Genomic DNA, 27,041 nt, shown 5'->3' with positions numbered 1-27,041 from the left:
TAAAATATAGTTTTTAACATTTCTATGTAACATATAAGAACTTTTTTAAAACTTTTAACATAAAACAAAAATGATCCCTTTCACAGTACTGTTTTTCTTTTAATACCATTGGCTATGCCTCCCATACAGCCATCCAGTACACAAGATCATTTTTTTTTCCTTGCATTTAAAGCTTTTTCTGTTATTGCCTTAATAGCTCAAGTTTCTAATAATGAGTCTTCCTTTAAAACATCTGAGTCTTAAGGAGCTTTCCTGCAGGATGGAATGTTTTATCTCAGGAAATCTCTATGAAAGAAAGCATTGCCTTTACTAGAGTTTAAGCGCTTGTCAGATAGTTTACCCAAATATCTTTTCCCAAGCATGTTGGCTAAGTGACAAATAGCCCTCTCTTAATCGTGACTCTCATTTGACTTCTTCCCTTCACAACCTAGAGTCCTTGTAGAGAACTGGCTCTCGAAATGTGGGTCATGGCCCCTTTACAGTGGTCACCTAAGACCACTGGAAAGCACAGATATTTACATTACAATTCATGAGAGTAATAAAATTATGGTTATAGAACAGCAACAGCAATAATTTTCTGGTTGGAGGTCACTACAACATGAAGGACTGTATTAAAGGGTCTCACCATTAGGAAGGCTGAGAACCACTGTTGTAGAAGTTCCCTTCACTCCTCAGTCCTGGAAGTTTGGTACCACACCACCCTGAGTTTTCTTGAAGATCCAAAGTAAGCATCAGACCTAGTGGACATTTTTCAGCCAGCTTCAGCCTCTGTGTCCTTGTCTTTTGATTCTTTACCTGTTCGCATGGCTATGTACTTCATTGTCTGACAGGTAACTCAGGTTGGTTTTTTGCCCTCTAATGGACATGTGGCACTATGCAGAGGCAGTTTTGGTGGTCAAAACTGAAGGGTTGGGAATGGATCATGCAGACAGGCTAGGAATCTGCTGAATGCCTTACAGTGCACAAGAACTCTTACCTCACAGCAAAGAACTGTTCAAATCCAGATGTCAAGTGCAATGAGGTTAGGAAACCCTAAAGTAGAGGGAGATAAACAAGCCCAAAAGATGTTCAAAAAATTTCAGGATGGAGATCTGGCCTCCAGCTCTGAAGATAACTGTACCGTCACCAACAACAGACAACCCAAAGCCACATTTCTGCTATTACAGGTGTCCCACGACACAACAGCTTCTTATTCTCCAGGTTCATAGTCTCTAGAGATAGGCAGGAGTCTTCCAGTTGTATCTCAGTCTGGTCCAGGTACAGTCCTTCTGCCTGAGGACTAAAACAGATAGTTCCTCTCAACACATTTTGTAGCCACAGAGGGGGAGAAACAGACTGATCTCCCTTCTACTCCTTACTCCCCCGACCTCCACCTTCCTCCACCATTCCTCTCCTATTGGGATAAAGTTCTGTTGTACTTTATATTTTTGAATGCACCAAGAGCTTATTAAATCCTCATTCTCCTTTAGCATGCTGCTGAACTGGAGGGGAGGATCCCATCAGATAGCACTCACTGTACTTGGCCTCTATAGACTAGCAAACCCTCTGTGCCTTATCAGTTGCTGACTCACCTTGGATTAGTGGAGTTTCCTGTTCAGACCTGTCCATGGTATGCCCACTGGGGAATATGGAAGCGTTCTCTTAAGAGGCTGTACAGTCACAGAAGTCCTTGTTTGCATCTGGTGCTGGCATAATCTATAGGCTTTCAGAATTCCTCAGAGGGATGGCAAATCTCCACCAAGTTATTTTGAGTCAAGCATAAACCTGAGGTTAAGCCATCTCAGGCTTCATTGGATGGTTTTATTTCTTGTATTAATCTTCCAGAACTTGAGCATCCTATCCAGTTCATTCCTAGTAATGACTGCCAGAGGCTTGACCTTTTTCTTGTAATAGAATTCACTCAGAACATAGGCATCCTACCCAGTTCATTCCTGGAGACTTGAAATAAAGGAATCCTCACTGCTTGTTCTCCACCTCAACTCCCCTGCCAATTCCATTAAGTTTCTTTAATGGCGCATATTTTGAAACTACTATTCTGAGCCAGGTGTGGTAATGTCAACGCTTAGAAGTGGAGGCAGGAGGATCTGAAGTCAGTCATCCTCAGTTACTAGTAAGTTTGAGGCAAGTCTAGGCTACATGAGACCTTTTTTTTTAAATCAAAGAAAAGTTAAAATATGAAAGAAAAAGTGCCTGACATGAGAATGAGCTACTTGCTGAGAACAAGCACCTACTTATCTTAAAGAGAAGGGATTGAGGTAAAATGGTACCTTACATAACACAATTTCATAGAAATAAAAGGTTCTCTGTAGTCAGCTGATCAACTCCTCTGTATAGCTGTCAGCTCCTGGAGGCTCTAGTATCTGGCTAAAACTGGAAAGCAGCTGGTTCTGTTCCCTACCTTAGCCAGGGCCAGTGATGTGCTGTGGCCTCCAGTATCACTGCCTATAACCCTGTCCCGACTTCCAGGGATCCACTGGTTCTTTACCCAAAACTATCCTGACAATTGAATGCTTCAAATCCTTCAGCCTGAAATCTTTGGTTAGAATGGATCAAATAACCTCTGGCTGCATCTTCTGAAGCCTAGGAAAGTAGAAAGAGTAGGGTCTTTTATATATTTAACTGTCTAGGCCCACCAGCCACTAGGGAGGGGCTATGCATACACACACCCAATCCCCCTCCACAACCCACCCACAACACAGGTGAAGCAGTTCTAGGGTGTCAAATGCTAATGATCTGGAATACAAAAAAAATCATCAAAACTTGTCCCTCCCACACCATCTGTACCCATCCCACATTTCCCCCTTCCCATTCCCATGAACCCCCCCCCACTCCGTTCTCCTGAAAATTGATTTCCCTATGGTAACTTTTTGTTCTGTATCATGTTTCTGAACTCACTGAGGGCTCTGCAGCCATATTGGCCTCCCACAGTGGAAGCAGTTTTCACACTGAAAAATTCACATTTTTACACCAAGGACAGTTCCAATCCCCAGGTCTCTGCTGTTGGTCTCCACTATTTTGGCTCTCTTTCGGGGGTTCTTGGAGGTATACTGTCGGGCCCTCGCTGTCAGACATATTCATATCAGTAGCCATGAAGTAGGGAGGCATCTGAGGTTCTGTGAGAATGCTTGGTGGGGGGGATGGGGTGGGCGTGACTGGGAAGGGGCTTTCGTATGAGTATGTGAATGAGGCAGGGAGTTGGACTGTAACAGATTGTGGGGAGGATGTGGACCCGAGATCTAAGGGTCCAGAGTCAGAACATGGAAGTGTTTCAGTAGATTTGCCGTCTTCCCCTTCCTCCTCCAAGCCCAAACCATAATCTTTCCAATCCATAACTCCAAAGTGACCCGCAATGCTTCCTCCCAGCTCTCCTGTGCCTTCCAGCTCCCTGGGGGCAGCCATGGCTACCTCCTTTTCTGGCTCACCCACTGCTCTATCACTAGCTGTCACCTCTTCTGTCTCTCCTGCATTTTGTGTTTCTGCTTTTGCTGCTCCAGCAGTAGCAGGGGCTCTAGTCGCGCCTGACATCTCTCCAACTGGAAAGGCCCTCAGCTCCTAGAGAGAAGTGGGAAGAGTTGAGCCATATTCCAGAAATGGGGAAAGGGCATGGGGTGGCATAGGGCGGGGCTAAAACTGGGTTAGGAGGTAATCTTACTGTGTGTAGGAGCTTCAGTCTCATCAGGTCCCGCTCTCTCTGCAACTCCGCCAGTCTGGTATGGGCCAGTTGAAGCTGGAAGGCCGCCTCCTTGCGCTCCATCTCTTGCTGGTCTGTGAGCTTCTTCAGGTCCGATGCCAAGGCATGTGCCGCTGACCGGTGCAGGGAGGCGAAGTCGTGCAGCCACTGCACCCGGCGCCTTAGCAAGTGGCCTTGCCTCCAAGCAAAGCGAACACCCAGGGCCAGGCCACCCCAGGCACAGGCTTCCTGAGCCTGGCTAGGCATCTCGTTATCCTCCAGGAGGAGTCGGAGCTTTTCTTCCACCTCCTCCCAGGACAGGGACAGGTTCTCTTGGTAGAACGCAGAGCCTTCTGGTTGCTTGGACATTTGCTCGTTGATGAACGTTAACACCTTGTCATGCCGGAACCCGCTAGAGGGATCCTCGGGATTCATGGTGGCTGGTGGCTGAATGCCTTAGGGGCTTTGCGGGTCCTGTTAAGAACAGAACAGTCTGTTGTAGGTTTTTGATAGCACAACCTCTCCCCTTAAGCCTTAGCTTGGGACCCGCCAGCCAAGTTTATTTAAAAGTGACTCCTTGGAAGGCTTTCTATCTAGCTAGGACACCCTCCCCAGACTCACCGCTCCCACTAGTGACCGGAGGACTTACCGGTCCAACATACCTACCACAAGGCTGGGGGACAGCGGACAGCAACAGAACACAGCAAATTCCAGTCCTCCTCCTCAGGCAAACCGCATCAGAATAAAGGACTAGCTCCAAAGTAAAGGACTCGCGAGGAACAAATCTCGTTCGGACATCTCGCGAGGTTTGCTTTTGGACTGTTCCAATTTCTAGGACCGGCAGGGGGAATGTGAGGGAGCTCCCTCTCCACCACCCCCCTGTTCGTTGCCAGAGACAATTGGGAACCAGCTGTTGTTAGTATTGAGGTCCCTTGAAGACAGAAAAAGAAGTTAAACAGACAAAAAAATATAAATACATAAATAAAAATCTAAACAAGTTTCAAAAGTTGTACCTCCAAGTGTAATAGTTTGTCCCGCGCCTGAAAAAGCCCACTCTTTTGTATGGAATGTTCCAGAATTGGAACCGCCATCGGAAGCGCCAACCACACGGGGTTTTTCTGACGCAACTAAAGGGGTGTAGTATGGGGGTAGCTCCATCCTCCATAGCCCCCTATAATAATTTGCAGCCATTTCTTTTCTCCCAAACCAAGCACCTCCAAGCCCCACCTGCTGCCACTGCTGCCTCAAGCGCCACTTTATGTGGCAGTTCATAATCAGGACCCTTTCATTTCTTCCATTCAGTGCTGAAGCTCTCCGAGATTTGCAGAATTCACTCCTGTCATCAGAAATGTGTGATATATCTGTTAAAATGCTCAGGGAAGGGGTTGGAGGAAGTCCATTAAGGGCACGGACTGCTCTTGCAGGTAGCGACCTCAATTCCCAGCACCCACATGGTGGCTCATAACCTCAACTAAGGGTGCCTTTTTTTGGTGTGCAGACGTACACAAAATACCCATAAGCATAAATGAATCTTAAACATTGGAAAAGAACGCTCAATGACTTTCTGACGTTTATATGTCAGAAACCAAATCAGACTGAGTCCTGCTTTGCATTTTTTTTTTTTCCGTTTTTGATGTTTCGGCACAGGGTTTCTCTGTGTATCTGGAGCCTGTCCTGGAACTCACTTTGTAGACTAGGCTGGTCTCAAAGTCACGGAGATTCACCTGCCTCTCCCCAAGTGCTGGGATTAAAGTCCTGTTTTGCTGTTTATTATATGACCTTCTTAACTGAATATTAGTTTCTCTCTGTGGGCCTATGTTGAGGACCAAATGACAAAACTGCGTGTACAGTTGGAGGGTGTTTTCTATGATTTTTTTTTTGAGACAGAAATTCACTATATGTAGACCACACTGGCTTTGAACTTACAGAGATATGTCTGTGTCTGACTTCTAAGTGCTGGGATTAAAGGTGTATGCCCACCAATTGCCACTCTGGTTCTTTTTTACTGAAACGCATAAAGTAAGAATATACATAAATCCTTTTGCATATAAAAAAGAACTGAGGCGGCCTTACTTTTAACATTTGTTATTTCAGGGAGTAGGCTCAAAGGGACAGTCAAGGGAAAGTCAATTTCCTTTTAACTTTTAAAAATTCTTTCTCTGGTTTCATTTGTTTTAAAAATAATAGGTTTGCATGCATTAAGAACCTCTAACAGCCAGGCAGTGTGGCCCAGGCCTTTAATCTCAGCGCTTGGAAGGCAGAGGCAGGTGGATCTCTGAGTTCATGGCCAGCCTAGTCTACAAGAGTTCCAGGACATCTGGGTCTATGTAGAGACTCTTGTCTTAAAAGCAATTATAAAAAAAGCAAAAATCTGAAATATTTTATGACATTTTAGTAGTAATTTTCTTTGGCATATTTTCAGTAGTAATTTTCAATAGGAATATTGAGTTTATGTGTTTTTGTTTCTGTGACAAGGACTCACTATGTAGCCCTGGCTGGCCTAAATTTTTTTTTTTTTTTTTTTGCTGACCAGGCTGACCTCAGGTTCACAGAGATCAACCTGCCTCTGACGTGCTAGGAGTAAGTGTATGCATTACCAAGCATGGCTAGAACATTTTCCAAAACAATTTTTTTATTGCTATAAAAATGTTTAGAGGCTGGAAGCATGGGTCAGTTGGTAACAGCAACTGCCACATAGATGGAGAACCAGAGTTTTGAATCCTCAAAATCTACACAAAGCCGGGTATGTCTAATCCCAGTCCTCTGGAGGGTAGAAGAAAGGTAGCAACAGGTGGCTCAGGAGCCAGCTAGCCTGACTTTGTCAACAGCAAAACAAGACACAGCCAGCAGGTGGTGGCGCATCTTTAATCCTAGCAATCCTGGAGGTAGAGGCAGGTGGATTTCTGTGAATTCAAGTCCAGCCTGATCTACAAAATAAGTTCCAAGGACAGCCAGGGCTGTTACACAGAGAAACCCTGTCTCAGAAAAAAAAAATGTAGTCTCGAGGAGGAATCCGAGGTTACACTGTAACCTACAGACAGACATACACAGCCATGGCAAGCCCATGCCCATAGCCTCATACACACACACACAAATACAATTTTTTTAAAGTTTATGTGCTATAGTTTCCCAAATAAAGTTAATTTTCCTGATACCATCAGATAATTGTAAATATTTTAAAAATTATCAACATGTGTTCATTATGTAACGTCGTAGGTTTATACACACACACAAGCAGTGGGGAGGAGATTGATCTCACATAAGAAAAATTTTAACATTTGTCTTTCTGACTGTGGCTCATTTTCTTAACATGACCTCCAGTTTTATCCATTTTTTTTACAAATGACAAGATTTTTTTTCTTTTTAAACTTTTTTGTGTATGGTATATGTGAGTGTATATATATGTATGTGAATATACTTGCCTGTGCAGTTGCATTTAGAGTGCAGAGGCTAACATTATGATACCTTTTGCAGTCACGTTTCTATCTTATTGTTATTACATTTACTTATTTATTCATACACATGTGTTACAGTACTTATGTGTAAGTCAGAGGACAAGTTGTGGGAATGGATCTCTTCAGCAATGTGGGTCCTGGGTAGCAAACCCAGGCCATCATGCTTAGCAGCAAATGCCTTTACCCAGAGGTTTGTTTTCCCATCCCTACCTTTTTTATAGTCTTTTTTTTTTGCATAGAATATTTTAAAGGAAAACAAGAATTTATGTGCAGAGTTCAGTAAATACAGTATACTCTTTCAGAGAAAATATTTTAAAATTTCTCTCTGTATATTTTAATAAATTTAATTTGCATCCTGACCAGTTTCCCCTCCCTTCTTTCTTCCCAGTCCCTCCTCCATCCCCCCTCTGTTCCCATCCCCCAATCCACTCCTCTACCATTCCTGTTTAGGAAAGGGCAGGTCTCCCATGAGTATCAACAAAACATAGCATATCACGTTGTCGTAAGACTAAGTACCTCCTCGTGTATTAAAGCTAGGCAAGGTGACAGTGTGAGGAGTAGGGTCCCAAAAGCCAGCAAAAGAGTCAGATACAACCCCTGTTCCCACTGTCAGGAGTTCCACCTACACAACTGTAACATATGCAGAGAGCCTAGGTGAGTCCCATGCAGGCTCCCTGGTTGTCAATTCAGTCTCTAAGGGTTTTTTTTTTTTATTTTTTATTTTATTTATTTATTTATTTTTTGGTTGAGACAGGGTTTCTCTGTGGTTTTGGAGCCTGTCCTGGAACTAGCTCTTGTAGACCAGGCTGGCCTCGAACTCACAGAGATCCGCCTGCCTCTGCCTCCCGAGTGCTGGGATTAAAGGCATGCGCCACCACCGCCTGGCTAAGTCCTTTTGAGGTTGTTTCTGTGAGTTTTCTTGTGGTATCCTTGACCTCTCTGACTCCTCCACTCCTTCCTCCCTCTCTTGTGCAGAATTCCCCAGACTCCACCTAATTTTTGACTGAGTTTCCATGTTTCCATCAGTTGCTGGATGGCTGCTCTCTGATGACAATTGGGCTAGGCACCAATCTGGTCACAGGAGATGGCCAGTTCAGGCTAGGTATCTGCTATTGCTAGGAGTCTAAACTGGGGTCGGTCTTGTACATTCCTGGGAGATTCCTTTTTGCCAGGTTTTTACCTGACTCCGAAATGCCCCCTCCGCAGTAGTCACCCTGTCCCTCCATCCCTCCAACCTGATCACTCATGCTCGCACCCCCACCTACCCTCAGTCTACTCACAAAATCTCTTTCCCCTTCCCAGGGAGATCTTGGTGTCCCTCCATGAACCGTCCTGGTCATTTAGTCCCTCTGGGTCTCTGGATTGTAGCATAGTTATCCTTTAATACCTAGCTAATATCTACTTATGGATGAGTATATACCATGTTTCTCTTTCTCGGTCTGGGTTAACTCACTCAGGACAATTTTTCCTAGCTCCATCCTTTTGCCATCAGATTTCCTGCTGTCCTTGTTTTTAACATCTGAGTAGTACTCCATTGTGTAAATTTTACACTTTTTGGAAATCAGCCATATGTCTGATTTCAGGTTGATGAAGATGTTTTCCCATTCTGTAGGCTGTCATTTTGTTCTATTGACAGTGTACTTTGTCTTACAGAAACTTTTGAGTTACATGAGGTTCCATTTATTGATTGCTGTGTCTGTGCTAATATCTTACCTCCTGTGCTAATGCATTCGAGATTATTACCCACTTTCTCTTCTATCAGGTTCAGTATATTAGGACTTTTCTTCAGGTCTTTGATCCACTTGGACTTGTATTTTGTTCAGGGTGATATAGATCCATTTGCTTTCTTTCGTAAGCAGAGACTGTTCATGCATTTCCCAGCCACCCAGACCCAAATAATAACACAGAAACTATATTAATTACAACACAGTTTGGCCAATAGCTTAAGCATATTTTTAACTAGCCCATACATCTTAATCCATAATTCATGTCTGTGTTAGACACATGGCTTGGTACCTTTTATTAGTGAGGCATTCTCATCTTGCTTCCTCTGTGTCTGGGTGATAACAGCAAGCTGAGCCTTTTCTCAGAATTCTATTCTGGTCACCCTGCCTATACTTCCTGCCTGGCTACTGACCAATAAGTGTTTTATTATACCAATACAAGTGACATCTTTACAGGGTACAAGACCATTGTCCCACAGTACTCTTTTTGTTGTTGTTTTTTATTTTGATTTTTAGAGACAGAGTTTTTCTGTGTAACAGCCCTGGCTGTCCTGGAACTCACTCTGCGGTCCAGCCTGGCCTTCAACTCACAGAGATCACCTGCCTCTTTCTCCCACGTGCTGGGATTAAAGGATTTGTTTTCTTCTACATGCCAATATCCAGTTAGACCAGCATCATTCATTGAATATGCTTTCTTTTTTTCATTGTATAATTTTGGCTTTGGGGTATCCATAGTTGGATAGATTTATGTCTGGATCTTCAGTTCAATTCCATTGATTCACCTATTTTTATGCCCACATCATGAGGTTTGTATTACTATAGCTCTGTAGTAGAGCTTGAAATCAGGGATGGTGATACCTCCAGAAGTTCTTTTTTTGTACAGGATTGTTTAGCTATTCTGATTTTTTTTCTATATGAAATTGAGTATTGTTCTTTTAAGGTCTGTAAAGAATTGTGTTGAGATTTTAGTGGGGATTGCATTGAATCTGTAGATTGCTTTTGGTAAAATGGCCATTTTTACCATTTTAATCCTACCAAGTTAGGCGATTCTGGCATATGCCTTTAATCCCAGCACTTGGAAGACAGAGGCAAGCAGATCTCTGAGTTCAAGGCCAGCCTGGTCTACAAGAGTTAGCTTCAAGACAGGCTCCAAAGCTACAGGGAAACCCTGTCTCAAAAAATAGAAAAAATATTTTGAAAATGGATATTCCAATAATTTAGAAAACTAGAACAAACAGATAAATTCCTAGACACACTGACTTATTAAAACCAAAACAAAGAGGTAATAAACAATTCAAACACATCTATAATGGGCATAAAAATTCAATTTGGCAAAACAAAAATTTCCCAGGATTGACAGTTTCACTGCTGAATATTCTATTAGACCTTGCTCTTCAAACTATTTTTTTAAATTTATTTTTATTTATGTGCACATGTGTATACCTGCTTGCATACATGAGTGCCTTATGTCCACAAATATCCCCAGAAATCAGAAGATGGTCTCAGATCCCTTGGGGCTAGAGTTAGCACACAGTTGTGAGGTACTAGATATGGGTGCTAGGAACCAAATGATGCCCTCTATAAGAACAGCAAGAGTCATTAATTATTGATCCATCTCTCTGGTCACATCTTCAAACCATCTTAAAAAATATAAAATAACATTATCAACTTTATTCTACAATGTCAATATTATCTTGATATTAAAAGCTGATAACAACAGCAAAAGACCATTTTCTCTCATGGAAATAGATGTAAAATTTCTCAGTAAAATACTTTTTACCTGTAATGAACAATACTACATTAAAATAATTAACCACCACTGCCCAGCGTTCAAAATATTTCTTAAAGATTCTCTGTATTTCCTTGGTATCTTTTTAAAATGCCCCCTTTCATACTCAGTTTTATTGAGTATTTTCCTTTTTTAGTTTTTAAGCATGCCAATTTTGTCTATTTTTAAAAGAACCAATTATAGTCTTCATTATTTTCCAAACTGATGTGTACTATTTATTTTTCTTTATTTTGATTTGGTTTAATTTTGCTTTTCTAAGAACTTGAGGTACATCGTTATATTGTTTGTGCTTGATTTTTTCTAGTTTTCTTTTATTAAAAATAGACCTTTTTCATACAATTTATTGATTACAGTTTTCCTCCCAGAACTCCTCAACTCCTCCCCACCTCCCCTCCCATCTGAATCCTCACCCCTCTTTTCTTAGAAAATAGAATGATAATAAACAAAATGAAACGAGATAAATTATACCTGAATATGACAAAATAAACAAATGGGAAAAAAGAGAAAAAGATGACTCAGAGGTAAGAGCACTGACTTTCCTTCCAGAGGTCCTGAGTCTAATTCCCAGCAACCACATGGTGGCTCACAACCATCTGTAATGAGATTTGGTCCTCTCTTTGCAGGCACACATGCAGCCAGAACACTGTATACATAATAAATAAATCTTAAAAAAAAAAAACATATAGATGTAGAGATACACAGGTTAACATCCACAGAAATCTCATAAAAGCACTAAACCAGAAGCCATAATACGCATGCACACACACGCATGCGGGCACACGCACGCACGCACGCCACACAATATTATGAGACAGAGAACCTTTCATGTTGGTGATCAATTGCTGGGTATGGGGGCTGGCTTTAAGAGTGGTTTGTATCCCCAGTGAGAACTAATTTTTCATTTTTGAGTGGTTATCAGTTGGATAGCTTCTGGGTTAGGGATATGGGGGTTTATGTCCAAGTTTTCGCTGAGCTCTGGGACCGAATCTGGTGTAGATCTGTGCATGCCCTATGCATGCTTTCATAGTCTTTGAGTTCATGTCTGCATCTTGGTCATGATATGTTTAGCTCTTGTCTCTTGGATGTTCCCTGTATTCTCTGGCTCTTACAATCTTTCAGTCTCCTCCTCTGCAGGTTCCCTGAGCCCTGAGGGGAGGGAATTAATGGATATGGTTTAGGACTGAGTGAGTGTTTCAAGGTCTCACTCTCTGCTTATCTGGCTCTGGATCTCTGTATTTGTTCCCATCTACTGCAGGAGGAAGCTTCTCTAATGATGGCTGAGCAAAGCGCTGATCTATGGGTATAGCAGAATGTCATTAGGAGTCATTTTATGGCTACATGAGTAGCCAACTTGATTAGATATAACCAAATCCTCGTACTGGAAGCTTCATTTGCTGACAGGATGTGTATGTTTCCCCCATCATTTGGCTAATTCATTTGGATCGCCCTTCATAATATGTATTTATTTTGGTAAGTTTTTACTGTATTAGAATTCCATACTAGTGAAATGCCCCTTAATTTTAACTGTCTTTCCCTGTATTTCCTCCCACAATCCCCCTCTCCTCCTCCTCCTTCCCACTTGATCCTCTCACTTCTACCCCTTCCCCATCTATGCGTATTTTCTGTTTTCCTTTCCTTATGAAATCTGTCTATTCCCTCTAGTTACTTACTCTCTGCCTACCCTTCTATGGATTGTAGCTTGGTTATTATTGCTTTCATAGCTAATATCTACATAGAAGCAAATACATACCATATTTATCTTTATGAGTCTAGAATACCTTAGTGTGATTTTTTTTCTAGTTTCATCCATTTCCTACACATTTCACAATGTCACTTTTCAATGTCTGAATATAAAATTATATATGGTATAAATGTACCACATTTTCCTTATTCATGTTTCTGTTGAGGGGCATCTAGGTTGTTTAAAATTTCGAACTATTCTGAATAACACAGGGCAATGAACATGGTTGAGCAAGTGTCTTTGTGGTAGGATAAAACATCCTTTGGCTATATGCTGAAGTGGTGTAGCTGGGTCTTGAGGTAGACTGATTCCCAGCTTCCTGAGGAACTGCCACACTGATTTCTGTAATGGTTGTATGAGTTTGCACTCCCAAGTCGTGTTTCTTGGATGCAGCCCAAAGGTTGGCTCCTGTTTTTACATCCTTTCTGTTACTTTATATCTTTTTAGTGGGGAATTGAGACCAGAGATTGTTGATTCCTGCCATTTTGCTGTTTCTGGAGGAGACCACCAAGGCCATCAGAGGGCTGATGCATGTATGGTAAGAAGGAAGTCAGTAGCTGTATTGATTCAGACAGCTGGAGTCTCTCACCAGATAGTTTATTTCAGGCATATTTAAGCAAAACACAATCTGGAAAAAAAGTTTCATGGTGATAACCCAATCCCGTGTGCACAACAATGCTTAAGACATGATTACACTTTAATCCCAGCACTTGGGAGGCAGAGGCAGGTGAATCTCTGTGAGTTCGAGACCAGCCTGGTCTACAGAGCTAGTTCCAGGACAGGCTCCAAAGCTACAGAGAAACCCTGTCTCGAAAAACCAAAAAAAAAAAAAAAAAAAAAGACATGATTACATTGAAACTCTTTGTAAAGTATGCTTGACCTCTTCCATAAAGATGAGTTCTATAGATTGACTGCATGTGACATTTAGGGGACGAATCTGGTGTGATGTCTCCATCATAAAGACAGTGTGACACCAGGATGTAAACTACCTGAGCTCCTGTTTTTAAAGAATATGTAATGTCTCCTAAAAAGGTGGGTTTTATAGATTGAGAAATAATGATCAAGATAAGGATCTGAGGAGAAGGATGGAGGGGGATGCAGGTGTGGCCTGGCGATACAGATAGCACAGAGGTCACTAGGCCACATAGCATCCCTTCTCAGCTTTCTGGGTGGAAAACAGGTTATACATATAATCCTTTGAGGAGACAACTGTGCATGCAAACCATTGCTGGTTGTCGCGGTGCTCATCTGGGAGCCCAAGGACCTCTGTGTGCCTTACCTACAGTCGTTGTTGTATGTATTTCCTTTCTTTGGACTTTGCTGGTTTGGAATTATTCCCTGGGTTTTCATGGATATGTTAACCTCCTTGGGTTGTAGTTTGCCTTCTAGCACCTTCTGTAGGGCTGGATTTGTAGATAGATACTGCTTAAATTTGGTTTTGTCATGGAATGTGTTATTTTTCTCCGTCTTTGGTGATTGAAAGTTTTGCTGAGTGTAGTAGTGTGGTTTCTTGGAGTCTGCAGAAATCTGTCCAGGCGCCGGGCGGTGGTGGCGCACGCCTTTAATCCCAGCACTCAGGAGGCAGAGGCAGGTGAATCTCTGTGAGTTCGAGACCAGCTTGGTCTACAAGAGCTAGTTCCAGGACAGGCTCCAAAACCACAGAGAAACCCTATCTTGAAAAAAAAACCAAAAAAAAAAAAAAAAAAAAAAGAAATCTGTCCAGGCCATTCTGGCTTTAAGGAGTCCGTTGAGAAGTCAGATCTTATTCTAATAGGTCTGCCTTTATATATTACTTGGTCTTTTTCCCTTGTAGCTTTTAATATTCTTTCTTTGTTCTGTACATTTAGTGTTTTGATTATTATGTGTCAACGTGATTTTCTTTTCTGTACCAATCTATTTGGTTTTCATTATGCTTCTTGTACTTTGATAAGTATCTCCTTTAGGTTAAAGAAATTTTCTTCTATGATTTTGTTGAAATATTTTCTGTGCCTTTGACCTGTGTTTCTTCTCCTCCCTCTATTACTATTATTCTTAGGTTTGTTTTCATAGTGTCCCATATTTTCTATCTGTTTTGTGCCAGGAGTTTTTATATTTAACATTTTCTTTGACAAATGTATCCATTTCTTTTACTATGTATTTGATGCCTGAGATTATGTCTTCCATCCTTTGTAGTCTGGGGGTGAAGCTTACTTCTGTGGATCTTGTCAGAATTCCTAAATTTTTCATTTCCAGCTTTCTGTCAGTTTGAATTTTCTTTATTGATTCTATTTCAACTTTCAGGTCACAGTTTTGTTTCCATCAACTGCTTGTGTTTTTATAGGTTTCCTTTTGGGATTTATTTCTTTTAAGGATATTTATCACATTCAAAGAGGCTGTTTTAAGGTCCTTTTTCTTGTGTTTCAGCTATGTTGGAATATTCAGGGCCTGTTCAGGTAGGGTTGCTGGGATGTTTGGAGACATATTGTCCTGGCTGTTACTGTGTTTTTATGCTCGCATCTAGGCATCTGGGATTTGGAAGATTAATTCTAGGTGCTGATATCTGGACTTGGCTTTGTTGGGTGGATGTTTTGTTTCTTGGTTTCTGTTTCCTCTCTTGTTCTTAGGAGAGTGTGGTGATTGTGTGTTGTCTGGGAGGAAAATTTTCTGATTGGTCCTGATTGGTGTGAGGACTGGGGATTTGAGGTAAAATGTGTTTCTGGGTATTGGGACCTGACACTTAGGAATAAGGATGGACTGGGGATGGTAAAGGACCTTCACCGGAGGGAAGAAAGAAGAATGTTCCATCAGAATCTGCTTAGTTATTCCCATGGGAATGGGAGCAGAAAGTAAGAAGAGGTCACAGCAGGTCTTCTATAGAGCTGTCATGAGACTGGGGGATTGGGCTTGGAGGAGTCTCGGAGGGAGAGAAGATGTGCAGTTAGCCTCTCTGCTTCCCTGGTCAGAGTGGCCTGGCAGTTCCTAAGAGCTGGGACAAAGCAATGGGTCAGGGGAAAGGAAGTTTGGCAGGGAATATCAGTGTGATCCCCTGGAGATGGGAATAGGAGAAAGGAGGCTGTGATACGTGTTCTGCTGCAGAGCTGGGGGTTAGAGTAGGGATTGGATTCGGAGGAGCAGAGGGAGAGGTGAAGATCTGCTGCTGTCAGCCCACCCGTTTTCCTGACTGAAGTGGCCTGTGGGTTCCCAGGGAGTGTCTGCTGCAGTTGGGGGCTGGGATGATACAAGAGTTGGGAGAAAGGGAGGTTAGGAGGGGAAGATATGTAGGATCCAGTGGAGGTTGGTGTCGGGGAGGCTGCCACAGGTTTTCTACTGTACAGCTGGGGATGAGACTGGGGGATTGCATCTCACGAAGCAGAAGGAAAGGAGGAGACCTGCAGTCAGCCTACAATAGCTGCTGCTTTCAGCAGGGATTGCACAGTGACTGAGTTCTTTATTCAAGCACTCATAACTACAAACTGCCCTCTTAGAACTTCTTGTATTCTGTTCTAAAAATTTGAATAAATTGTGTTTTTACTTTTTGAATATAGGATTTTTAAATATACTTCTGTGGTAGCCCACATGTGACTCAATTTCCACCTGGAGTCCATTCTGACTTAAAACTCAATTGAGTTCAAGCGTGCCTTCTCTGCCTGCCTCCTTGACGGCTGTGAAAAACTTCTGATTACACTCGTGGGAAAGAATACATTATCTACTAAGACACAAACTTGGTGTACAGCTGAGGGCACATCCAGACAGAAGAATAAGATTGCTTGCTCAAGGACAGAGTAGTCTTGTGGTTAGATACTGACTGTGCTGTGCCTTGTTCTGCTTTTGTGTCTAAGCAGGCTCTGGAATAAATTTGGGGCTTATTGGTATTTACCAACACACCCCCTGAATCTATCCTGTGTTTTCTGTCTGCTTCTTTCATCTGACATTCCTTAGCCTTAGTGCCCCCACCCCTGACTCCAGGTACCCTACCGGACTTTGTTGGAGCAGGCTTATACATACTTCTTGATTTCTTCAATGATCATTTCAGAGTGTTGCTTGATCTACATGTTTGCATATTTTAGGTAGTTTCTCTTGCTATGGAGTTGTAGTTTGATTTCATTATGACCTGATAAAATTAAAGAAGTTATTTCTTTTCGATTTGTTTTGTGGCCTAGAATGTGTTTTTTTTAAGAGAAGGATCCATTTGATGCTGAGAAGCATGTGTATTGTAGAGCTGTTTCTTACATTGCCCTATAGATGTTGGTTAAGTCCCTTTCTTCTGTGGTGCAGTGTAACTCTGGAGTTTCGCTGAATCTGAGTGGTTTGTCTATTAATGATGAGACAGACCATTGTCTATTAATGACAGTAGATATTGAAATCATAGACTATTATCGAGTCTGGAACTAATTTTTCTTCTGTCAAGTAGTGTTTTGTGAAATTGAGCGTACCCCTCATTATAATATGTAGTGATGGAGGAAGGTCATTGGCTAATAAAGAAACTGCCTTGGCCCATTTGATTGGCCAGCCTTTAGGTGGGTGGAGTAAACAGAATAGAATGCTGGGAGGAAGAGGAAGTAAGCTCAGATGCAGGGCAGCTCCTCTCAGAGCCAGAAGCGATGAAGCAAGCCGCCAGGTCAGACATGCTGAATCTTTCCTGGTAAGACTGATGCTACACAGATTATTAGAGATGGGTTGATCGGGATATGAGAATTAGCCAGTAAGGGCTAGAGCTAATGGGCCAAGCAGTGTTTAAAAGAATACAGTTTGTGTGTTGTTATTTTGGGGCATAAAGCTAACCATGCGGGAGCCGGGGCGGCCGGAACGCAGCCCACTGCAGCTCCCACTACAATGTAGTGATCATATTGTTTTCTAACTTTTGCCTAAGACTACTTTATTAGAACTATAGTTACTCCTGCTTGTTTTCAGCATTCACTTGCTGAATTTATACATGCTTTTCCATCCTTTTGCTTTAATGTCTTTACCAGTGAGCTGGTACATTTGGATCTTGATTTTTAAATTTATTCAAATAGTCTGTGTTTTCTAAGCAGAGATTAAGATATTTACATTTAGGAGTATTACTGAGAGATATGTGCTGGTTCCTTTTTATATTATTTGCCTTTGTTTAATTAAAACTTTCATGTGTATGGGTGTTTTGCCTGCATGTTTGTATTGGGGCAGTATGTGTATGCCATATTAGCAGAGGCCACAAAAGGACTGGGATTACAGTTGGTTGTTTGATACCATGTAGGTGCTGGGAATCAAACCTGGGTCCTCTGAAAGAGCAGTCAGTACTTGTAAGCTCTCTACCATCTCTCCATCTCCAATCCCTGATACTCTTTCTTGAGCTGCTTGGTCTGGTCTACTGGTGGTATTATTCACTGTTTTTCATTGTTGTTTGTTTTTATTGGACATATTGAGTTTCATTTCCAGTAGTTTTTTTTTCTTTTCCTAATTTCAATTTCCTTGATGAATTTCCTCGCCAGATCCTGAATTGGTTTTACTTACTTCATTTATCAGTTTGCTTGAATCTTTTTTAAATTCTTTGATCACTTTTTTTCCATGAGACTTCTGAGTTCTTTGCTGACATTCCAGCCATTTCAGAATGTTTAGATTCTGTAGTTGAGAAGTTGCAGTCTTTTGGAGGAGTCATTTTACCTTGGGGGGGGGGGGGGGGTTGGGTTTCTGAGTTGTAATTTGCACAGGTGTTTCTCCTCAGTTGATTTAGGATCTTCTTCATGAGCACCATTTCCTTGAAAGTGTCCCTGTTCAGGAATGGTCACAGAGGAGAAAACAAATTGATATTACAGCACAATACTAAACCAATCCAGATACAGAAATACTATTAAAGTTAATTAAAGCCAACTGCTGTACCACCAATAACTATGTACAAACAAATGGTAACAAGAATGTAGTATAAATGTCTTAGTTATGTCACTATTGCTGGTGAAGAGACGTAAGGAGCAAGGTAACTCTTTAAAAAAACGCATTTAAGAAGGTGTGCATCCAAACAGGCTAGGCTCCCACAAAGCCAGTACATGCAGTAGAGTCAAAACCCAGTGCCATTGTCCTTGGCTTCTCATCAGCCCTCATTGTCAGCCATGTTCAGAGAGTCCGATTTTATCCCATGCTTTTTCAGTCCCAGTCCAGCTGGCCTTGGTGAGCTCCCAATAGATCAGCCCCACTGTCTCAGTGGGTGGGTACACCCCTCGCGATCCTGACTTCCTTGCTCCTTTTGCTCCTCATTTGGGCCTAGCCTGTTTGGATGCTCACCTTCCTAGACCTGGATGGAGTGGGGAGGACCTTGGACTGCCCACAGGGCAGGGAACCCTGACTGCTCTTTGGACTGGAGAGGGAGGGGGAGGGGAGTGGGGAAGGGGGAGGGAAATGGGAGGCGGGGAGGAGGCAGAAATTTTTTCAATTAAAAAAAAATGCATTTAACTGGGGACTTGCTTCAAGCATACAGGCATGGCGCTGGAACAGAAGCCCAGAACATTCATTATATCCTGATCCATAGGCAGCAGGCAGAGAGAGGCGTGGGTTTCAAAAGCTCACACCCAGTGACATACCTCTTCCAAGGAGGACAAACCACCTTCAACAAGGACACACCTCCTAATCTTTCTCAAACCAGCCGGCAGCTAAGCATGTAAATACATGAGCCCGTTGGAGCCATTTTCATTAAACCACCACAGTAAGTTACAAAGTTAGAAATTAAAGTAATTGTAATGATAAGTGAATTATATAAAAGTAGAGAGTTGGAAAGGAAATAGAAAAGCAGAAGAGTGTGAGGGAAACAAAGGGAAACATAGATAAAATTAGATGAAGGGAATAACGGTAACAAGAATAAAAATGAAAACCTGAAGGCAGCTGTCTTATTTAGGGTTACTATTGCTCTGATGAATCACTGTGACCAAAAGCAGCTTGGGGAGGAAAGGGTTTGTTTTGCTTATGATTCCATATATCTGTTCATCACTGAAGGAAGTCGCGATAGGAACTTAAGCAGGGAAGGATCCTGGAGGCAGGAGCTGATGCAGAGGCCATGGAGGGGTGCTGCTTACTGACTTGCTGCTCATAGCTTGCTTAGCCTGTTTTCTTATAGAGCTCCCATGGGTGACCCCACTGACACTGGCCTGGGCTCTTCCCCATAAATCACTAATTATGAAAATGCCCTACAGCCAGATCTTATGGAGGCATTTTCCCAATTAAGGCTCCTTTCTCTCTTGTAACTCCCTTTGTGTCAAGTTAACATAAAACCAGCCAGTTTGGCAACTTAAAAAAACTAAAATAACACCGCGAGAGAGAGGGAGGGAGAGAACAACAGCAGCAAACGGGAAATGTGTATATTTTCTTAGTTCTCTAGTACCGGACTCTTCAGAGAAGTGTATGGTAAGTTGATTCTGGAATCATTGTCTTTCCTCCAGCTCAGCTGGTACTGAGCTCTGGCCAGTTCAAAGTCAGTTGCCCCTCTGGCCTTCATTCCCTTTAAAAGCTTTGCCGTCTTTGAGTCCCCAGAGCTGCTGCTCATTACACCCAGCTTTGCAGCCTGGTTGGCTGGTGGCAAAGCTGAGGGCTGCCCCTTAAATGCACCAGAGAGTGAAGGAGAGCAAAGTGCTGAGATCTATACTGGAGTGGGAGAGCTGAGGGATCCCAGAATTCAACCTACTGGGCTCTGTTTTCAGATCCCATCTGCGGTAATCCATTCTGTTGTAGGGAGGAGGATGCTGTAGAAACCATGCCATCCCTTGGACCTGGGCCCAATATTCTCGGTCCTGTCTGCGGCCAAGCACATATGGCAGGTAGGCACCCCTAGAAGAACTGTCTACTGACTACCACTAACCAGGGGCTTGCGGTTTTCAGTCTCTGTTGTTACCCTCAAGCAAGTTGTTGGATTTGCTCCTCACCTCAGGGTGCGGCCATGTACCAGAGTCTTATCCCCCTGCTGTCTAAAGTTCTCAGTGTGTCCGCATCTGATTCTCATTCCGTATTCCATAATTGTCTCTTGGGCACCATCTCCTGCCTAGATCAACTACCTGGAAAGCACATGTGATATGGATGGATGGAGAGACAGATAATTTTAATTTTTTTTACATTTAGTTGTTATATGTTTGCATGTGTCCTTATGTATCAAGGTACACGTAGAGAGGTCAGAGGACAAGTTTTGGGGAGTTAGTCTTTTATTCCACCATGCAGATTCCCGAGATCAAACTGAAGTTGGTGAGTAGCTTTATATGCCTGTCAAACATAGACCCTCCTCCCTCTTTTCTCTTGCCTCCTGGCTCTTTGCACAGGTCGCTCCATGTGAGTACGTCCAGTCTTTCCTCTTTCTGCCTCCATTGCTTCATGCCCATAACTCTGATTCAATTTCTTTTCCCCTTCATATAGGTGCTCAGGTATTTCTTTCCCATATTTCTTGATCTTTCAAATGCTTTTTCACATTAGGCTAAATTGTGTATCTTTTCTGTGTTCCTGTAACACATTCTATATCTTATGGTATTTTTTCACTAGATTGTCATTTATGATGTTATAATCTTTTTCCTGTTAACTTTTCTTTCCTTGAGTACATAGCTTATGTCTTAGGTATCTCTGTTTTCAGCATCTGTCACAGTGATAAGCACCCAGTAACTTGTTAAATAATTAATTAATTCCATCAGTTAAGATATAAGGAAGCACCTCTTACCAAAACCACTTCATTTCCTGAGATGCCATTTCCTTCACAGACCAATTTTTCTGTGTTTGAACCACCTCCAACTTCTTGTGTCAGGGATTTCCTCTCAGTATTTGAAACCAACCAGTATCTGAGAGTTGAAATTTGTGACAAATACCCTGGAAGGTTCCAGAATGAAGCTTCTGTGTGAATGATTAAAACGGCAAAGCTGTATATTGAGACATTGAGGAAAATGACAGTAGTATAATGTGTTGTTTTTATTCGTATCATTCTTGCCCATTTCTATTTCAGTGAGGGGGGACGTGAGTAAGGCATGGGGTCATTCCTTTGTTCTCTGAATTGGGTACAGGTGCCTCAGCTCTTCTGGTTCTGGTGGGGTGCTAGCTTCCATTCTTAGCATCAATCACTGGCTCCGTGAGCTTGAGTTTTGTGAAACCAAATTGGCAGCCATCACTTTGCAATCTCTGTGAAAGTTGAAAATATCCAAATTGCAAATTACAGAATCAATTAATTTGTTATTGTTAGTTACCATTTTGCAATGAATTTTTTAAAATATAAAGTTCTAATATAGATGTTATCTCTGTGATCAAAATGCATGCAAGGAGTCACAGAAAAGAACAGTAATAGTGGCAGTCTCCCAAAATGTTCCTATGTAACATGGCTAGCATGGGAATTTATATTCAGCTGGAAATGTTTCATATTTCACATTTATTGAATAGTTACTTTGTATTAACTGTTGTGTGAAATGCTTTATATTCATGATTTCCTTTAGTCTCTGTAATAGCTCGGAGAGGTCCAGAATATTATTTCAACTTCAGTAGAGGAGGGGACATGGAAGACTCACATCATTAAATACATGGAAAAACAAGACACAATTAAACCCAGATGTATCTAATGTTAAGGTTCATGGTATCCTGCTGGCTAGTTTTATGTCAACTAGACCCAACCTAGAGCTATCTGAAAGGAAAGGAACCAATTGAGAAAAGGCTTTCATAAGTTATGGCTGTGGAGCATTTCCTTAATTAGTGATTGATGGGGGAGGAGGGCCCAGTCCATTGTGGATGGTGCTACCCCTGGGCTGGTGACCCTGGGTTCTATAAGAGAGCAGGCTGAGCAATCCTAGGGAAGAAAGCTAGTAATGAGCACGCCTCCATGGTTTCTGCATCAGCTCTACCTCCAGGTTCTGACCCTGTTTGAATTCCTGTCCTGACTTCCTACATTGAGCTACAATGTGGAAGTGCAAGCCAAATAAGCCCTTTCCTCCCCAACTTGCTTTTCTTCATGGTGCTTCACCACAGCAATTGAAAACCTAACTAACAGTATTCACACATTAATACAAATTTTGTTATGTATGTATTAGAATTCTCAGAGAAACAGAACAGAGAGTCAGAAATACAGAGAAAGACAGACAGAGACAGATCAGCTAATGTAATTAAGGTTCAAAATCTGCAGGGTAGAGACCCAGGTAAGAGCCTATGTTGCAATTCGTGTCCAGTCTCCTCTTATGATTATGCTAATTTTTTCCACTACTGCTTTCAGCTTCCTAGACAAGACCTATCTACAGTACTTTATTCAGTCTCCTGATAGGAAATTGAAAGCTTACCTTCACAGAAACATGTAGAAGAGATTTCTGGGTATTGTGATCTAGCCAAGCTGACACAGTGAAGTAAGTCTCATGGTGTCTATAATTTCTGTTTAGTGCAAAAGTCTTTAATGAGAAAGCTTTTAAAGAGCTTATTTGAGAAATCATTGTATACAAAGTGCCTCTATTTGAAATTTCTAAATTGATATATAAATAAATGAACTTCCTTGAAATTGAGTTTGAAGTATAATATGTCAGAAGAATATTGATGTTTCAAAAATTGTAGTGTATATTTAGAAATTCTTTATGTTGAGAGAATAAAAGTTAATGGAAAATAATCCAAGGAATTTGAACTTTAGTCCAGAGAAAAAGAGATAGAATAGAGAAAAGTGAGCAAAAACCACTCTTTATGCCACGAGGATATATTATATGGATGATGGTGATAGTGTCTAAGGATGGTAATAGTGAACATATAAAATTTTTTATGTAGGACTATCAAATATGCTGTCTGGGTATTGGAAGAAAATCCAAGACAGTCCTACATTAATAGGAGGATTTAAAGTAAGATTAGATGATCAGTATTTCTTCCCAACACCTGTTCTATCAGGAAGCCAACCTTTTCTGAGTTCCCAGTGTGGGGCTCATTGGTTTGCATTTCACAAGTCATTGCTATGGGGGCAGAAAGCTGTGACATGTGCAAGAGGTGGGGACTTCTCTCTGTTGCTGTTCGTTCAACTCATGTGGTATTGTGGGTATGATTTGGGTAGTCTGCTGTAGTGGCCAGTTTGTCCCAGTACATACTTTCCTACAGTTTGTGTCTAGCCTTCTTCCAAGAAACTCAGAGCCTTTTTATTGATTATTTTGCCTGTTGGGGTTCAGACATGATGCCGTCCTGCCCGCTGTCACCTGGCAGGATGCATTCAAGCAGTACCCTGGCCAGCCCAGGGTCCTATGGCTGCTACGTCACTATGTAGTCTGTACACAGGTGCAAAAGCCCCCTTTCAGAGACAAGCTCCATCCGTTCCTGCTCTCTTTCCCACAGTTCCTCTGTAGAGGCAGGTAAGTCTCTGTGCCACCTGTCTCTCTGCCTGTCTCTCTTTTCTGCCACTCCTGTCCCCAGAGACTGGCCTTCCCCCTCCACTCCCCTCTTTCCATTCTCTTTCTCTCAATAAAACCCCTCCACATGAGCACTGTTTGCATGGGGTGTCTGTCTCTTACTCGCCATGGACCGCTAAAGTCCAATCTCAGACCTTATCATAACATTGCCTCTCTTTTTATTTCAATGCAAACTTCACATAGTCAAAATGTGCTGGGTGACAACAGTGAAGTGTCTCTGTGAAGGTTTCAGAGGCTCCAACCGTAAAGTGAAGGAACTAGAGTAAGTTTCTAAGAAATATGTGGCATGTAATAACTGTGGAACTGTTTGAATGCCTGATATGTTTTTCAGAAGTTCATTGTGTGCAATGTTTATACTCTGTAAGGTAGGTTTTATCTCTATTGTATAGCTAAAGAAACCAGGGATCCAGGAAAATTTGACTTTTCTCATTTCATACAGCTAAGTGATATACTAAGGATGGGATTCTAAAATCTACCACCAAATCTGATATGCTTTCCAGCAGCATGCCACATTTTTTAGAAATTATACTCATATTTGTTGTGGAATATTATTTTAAGATGTATTAACATTCATTTATGCTATGGAATATTTCTTTACTGATGCAAAAAATGTATTGCATTTATTTATGTTGCATTTGTTTAACTCTTTGAAACTGCCATTTTCCTGTCTAAAGCACCTGATTGGTCTAGTAAAGAGCTGACTGGTCAATAGCTAGGCAAGAGAGAGAAATAGATGGGCATGGCAGGCAGAATAAATAGAATAGAGAAAGGAAAAGGGCAGAAGAAAAGGAGAGAGGACGCATGGGGTCAGCCACATAGCCAGCAACAGAGTAAGAAGTAAAGGAAGAAATATAGAATAAAGATAAAAGCCCAGAGGCAAAAGGTAGATGGGATAATTTCAGATGAGAAAAGCTTGCTAGAAACAAGCCAAGCTAAGGCCAGTCATTTATAGGAAAGAATAAGTCTCAGTGAATTTATTGGGAGCTGGGTGTCAGGCCCCCAAAGATTAAAGAGTAGAACCAACAAATTACACACATTTAACTACATAAATAATAGTTACATGTGACAAGAGATGTCTAGTTGGAATTCTGTGCCCTCCCCCATTAGTTGGCAATTTCACTTAAATCACCTTCATATATGTATATATTTTTTAAGTTTTTATGGTATTAATTTTCCATACTACCTCTCAGATGTCCCTTAGTTTCAGTTGTCCCTCACCATATTCATCATTCTCCTCTCCCATTTTCTTCCCTATTGATCTTCCCATTTAGAACCCTCATGTATCCATAGCCATCTATTTATCCTCCTTTTTAACTATAATAATTTACTACTACTACTAATTCTCTTTTTATATAATAGTTTCATTGTGTAAATGTACCACATTTCCTTTATCCATTCTTCTGTTGAGGAACATCTAGGTTGTTTCCCAGGTTCTGGCTATTATGAATAGAGCAGCAATGAACATGGTTGAGCAAGTTCTTCTACATGCAGCCATCCAGTTTGACCAGTATCAGTAAAGGTTAGCAACTGACCTGCTGTCATTTACACCTGCTGAGAGAGGGAAAATCAGTTTTCTCCAATAGAGTGACACTGGCTATAGCAACTACTCCAGGGCAGGTTTCATTTGAGTAGTTGGCCAACATATAAATGGACTCAACAGTTTTTTATGTGCTTTTATTTGGTTACAGAATGCTTTATTTTGTTTTGGGGGGAATTTTGTTGTATTGGGCTTTTGTTTTTTGAGAAAGAACTTAAATTTGTGTAGTTAAGGATCTGGGAGGATTTAGGACAGGTGAATAATATGGTCAGAGTATATTTAAATTTAAAATTCTTTTATATAATAAAAAAGAATAGCTACAGATGTTGGATATGGGGCTAGATGTGAATGATGTTATCACAAGTTCTTCAAATTACAAGGCTGCCCTTAGGGACATTTATATAATAAACATCAGCTGAACTGTGGGAGAGACCCCCTGTGTGCTGGAGACATCACAAGGGGATTCTTTGGGAAGGTGAGGTAGGAACTAGAATTCAAGAGAAGAAGCAGGGAGATTGGTAGGATGTTCTCAAAAATTCAAAATAACTGTAATAATAGATTTTTCATTTTCTCTGGGTAGCTTGAGCACATACCATCTCACGAATGCTCTCTTCTTGCAAGTCAGACTTTGAAAGAGCTATTTGTTTTGGGCAATGTCCTTGGAGATACAGAGGCCCAAAATCTTTGTGCAGGTCTGCTGCACAGAAAAGACGCCACTGAGAGTCTTGTGTAAGTTCTTGTCCTGGGTTTTTTCCTGGGCTTTAACCTTTGGGAGTCAGATGGACTCTCTGCTGCCTTCCTTACTAGCTGCCCTATGTTTCCATTTCTCCAGGCTTTCTGAATGTCCCCTTTCTGTTTTCTTTTGTATTTATTTTTTATGTGTGTTGGTATTTTGCCTGCACGTATATCTGTGTGAGTGTGTAGGATCTCCTAGAACTCGAGTTACAAATGCCTGGGAGCTGCCATGTGGGTGCTGGGAACTGAACCTAAGCCCTTTGAAAAGAGTAGCCAGTGATCCTAACTGCTGAGCCATCTCTCCAACCCTGGACTGTCCTGGCCCCCAACGTGTGGACAACTGAATCCACAGAAAGCCTGAGAAAGCTTGGGAAAGAATAAAGCATGTTTTCTTGGTAGCAGCAATTTCTCGGGTCTGCTCTGCTTGCTAGAGGCAAGCAAGTGCTCTCATCTAAGAGAGGCGTCCTGACTCAGCTTCAGCTGTGAAACCTTGCAGCTCATTAAGAGGTCCTGCCACGAAACACTTAAATGGTATTGATAAAAGCTGGCTGCGTGCTTGTTTGTTTTCAGCCATAGCAGGAAAAAAGTTGTGCTGTTTTATTTAAAATGCTGGCTTTCTGGTCTGTCCTGCCAGGGCAAACTCTGACTCTTTCAGGCAGTCAGTCCGAATGGGTGTGATCTGTGAGCAGAATGCTGCAACTTGCTTGCTGGTAGGGACTTTGAAATGCCACAGAGTTGTGGCGATAAAAATGGCTCCAGCAGTACCTCTGCCATGAGGCTGGAAAGCTAAGGAATGGGCTGGATCCAGCCGCCAAAGCCACGGCTTTAATCCTACCTATATTGCTTGGTTAATTAAAGACTCATGTGGTCAGAAAAAGAGAGATATACAGTAAAGAGAGATTCAAAGACAAAGAAAACTTTAAATGATTTACAGTGTGTTTAAAAATATATGCAGGCTAAAAGTTAAAGTTCTTAAAGTAAAAAAAAAAAGGAAGAAAAAGTAATTGGGTGTGGTAGTACACACCTTTAATCCCAACACTTGGGAGGCAGAGGGAGTTTGACCTCT

General features: G+C 41.7%; 2 protein-coding genes across 2 annotated transcripts in view; one reads left to right on the top strand and one right to left on the bottom strand.

The window, feature by feature from the left end:
• Nucleotides 1-1,577: 1,577 nt before the first annotated feature.
• Tex13b (testis expressed 13B) lies at nucleotides 1,578-4,105 on the bottom strand. The gene is made up of 3 exons (XM_057760709.1): nucleotides 3,653-4,105; nucleotides 3,312-3,552; nucleotides 1,578-1,714 (listed from the first exon to the last, which is right to left on the bottom strand). The coding sequence occupies exons 1-3, from the start codon at nucleotides 4,103-4,105 to the stop codon at nucleotides 1,578-1,580; spliced, it is 831 nt and encodes a 276-aa protein (XP_057616692.1).
• An 8,722-nt stretch (nucleotides 4,106-12,827) lies between these two features.
• The window catches only part of Vsig1 (V-set and immunoglobulin domain containing 1), a 109,543-nt gene continuing 95,329 nt past the window's right edge, over nucleotides 12,828-27,041 (top strand). The window contains exon 1 of the mRNA XM_057760147.1: nucleotides 12,828-12,917. Within this exon, the coding sequence (XP_057616130.1) occupies nucleotides 12,911-12,917 (7 nt within the window). The 5' untranslated portion in view covers nucleotides 12,828-12,910. The remainder of the gene's footprint in view (nucleotides 12,918-27,041) is intronic.

This window comes from Chionomys nivalis, chromosome X, assembly GCF_950005125.1.
Source record: "Chionomys nivalis chromosome X, mChiNiv1.1, whole genome shotgun sequence".
Taxonomy (NCBI): domain Eukaryota; kingdom Metazoa; phylum Chordata; class Mammalia; order Rodentia; family Cricetidae; genus Chionomys; species Chionomys nivalis.
The sequence above is the reverse complement of the archived record's forward strand: the minus strand, read 5'-3'. Positions and strand labels throughout refer to the sequence as shown.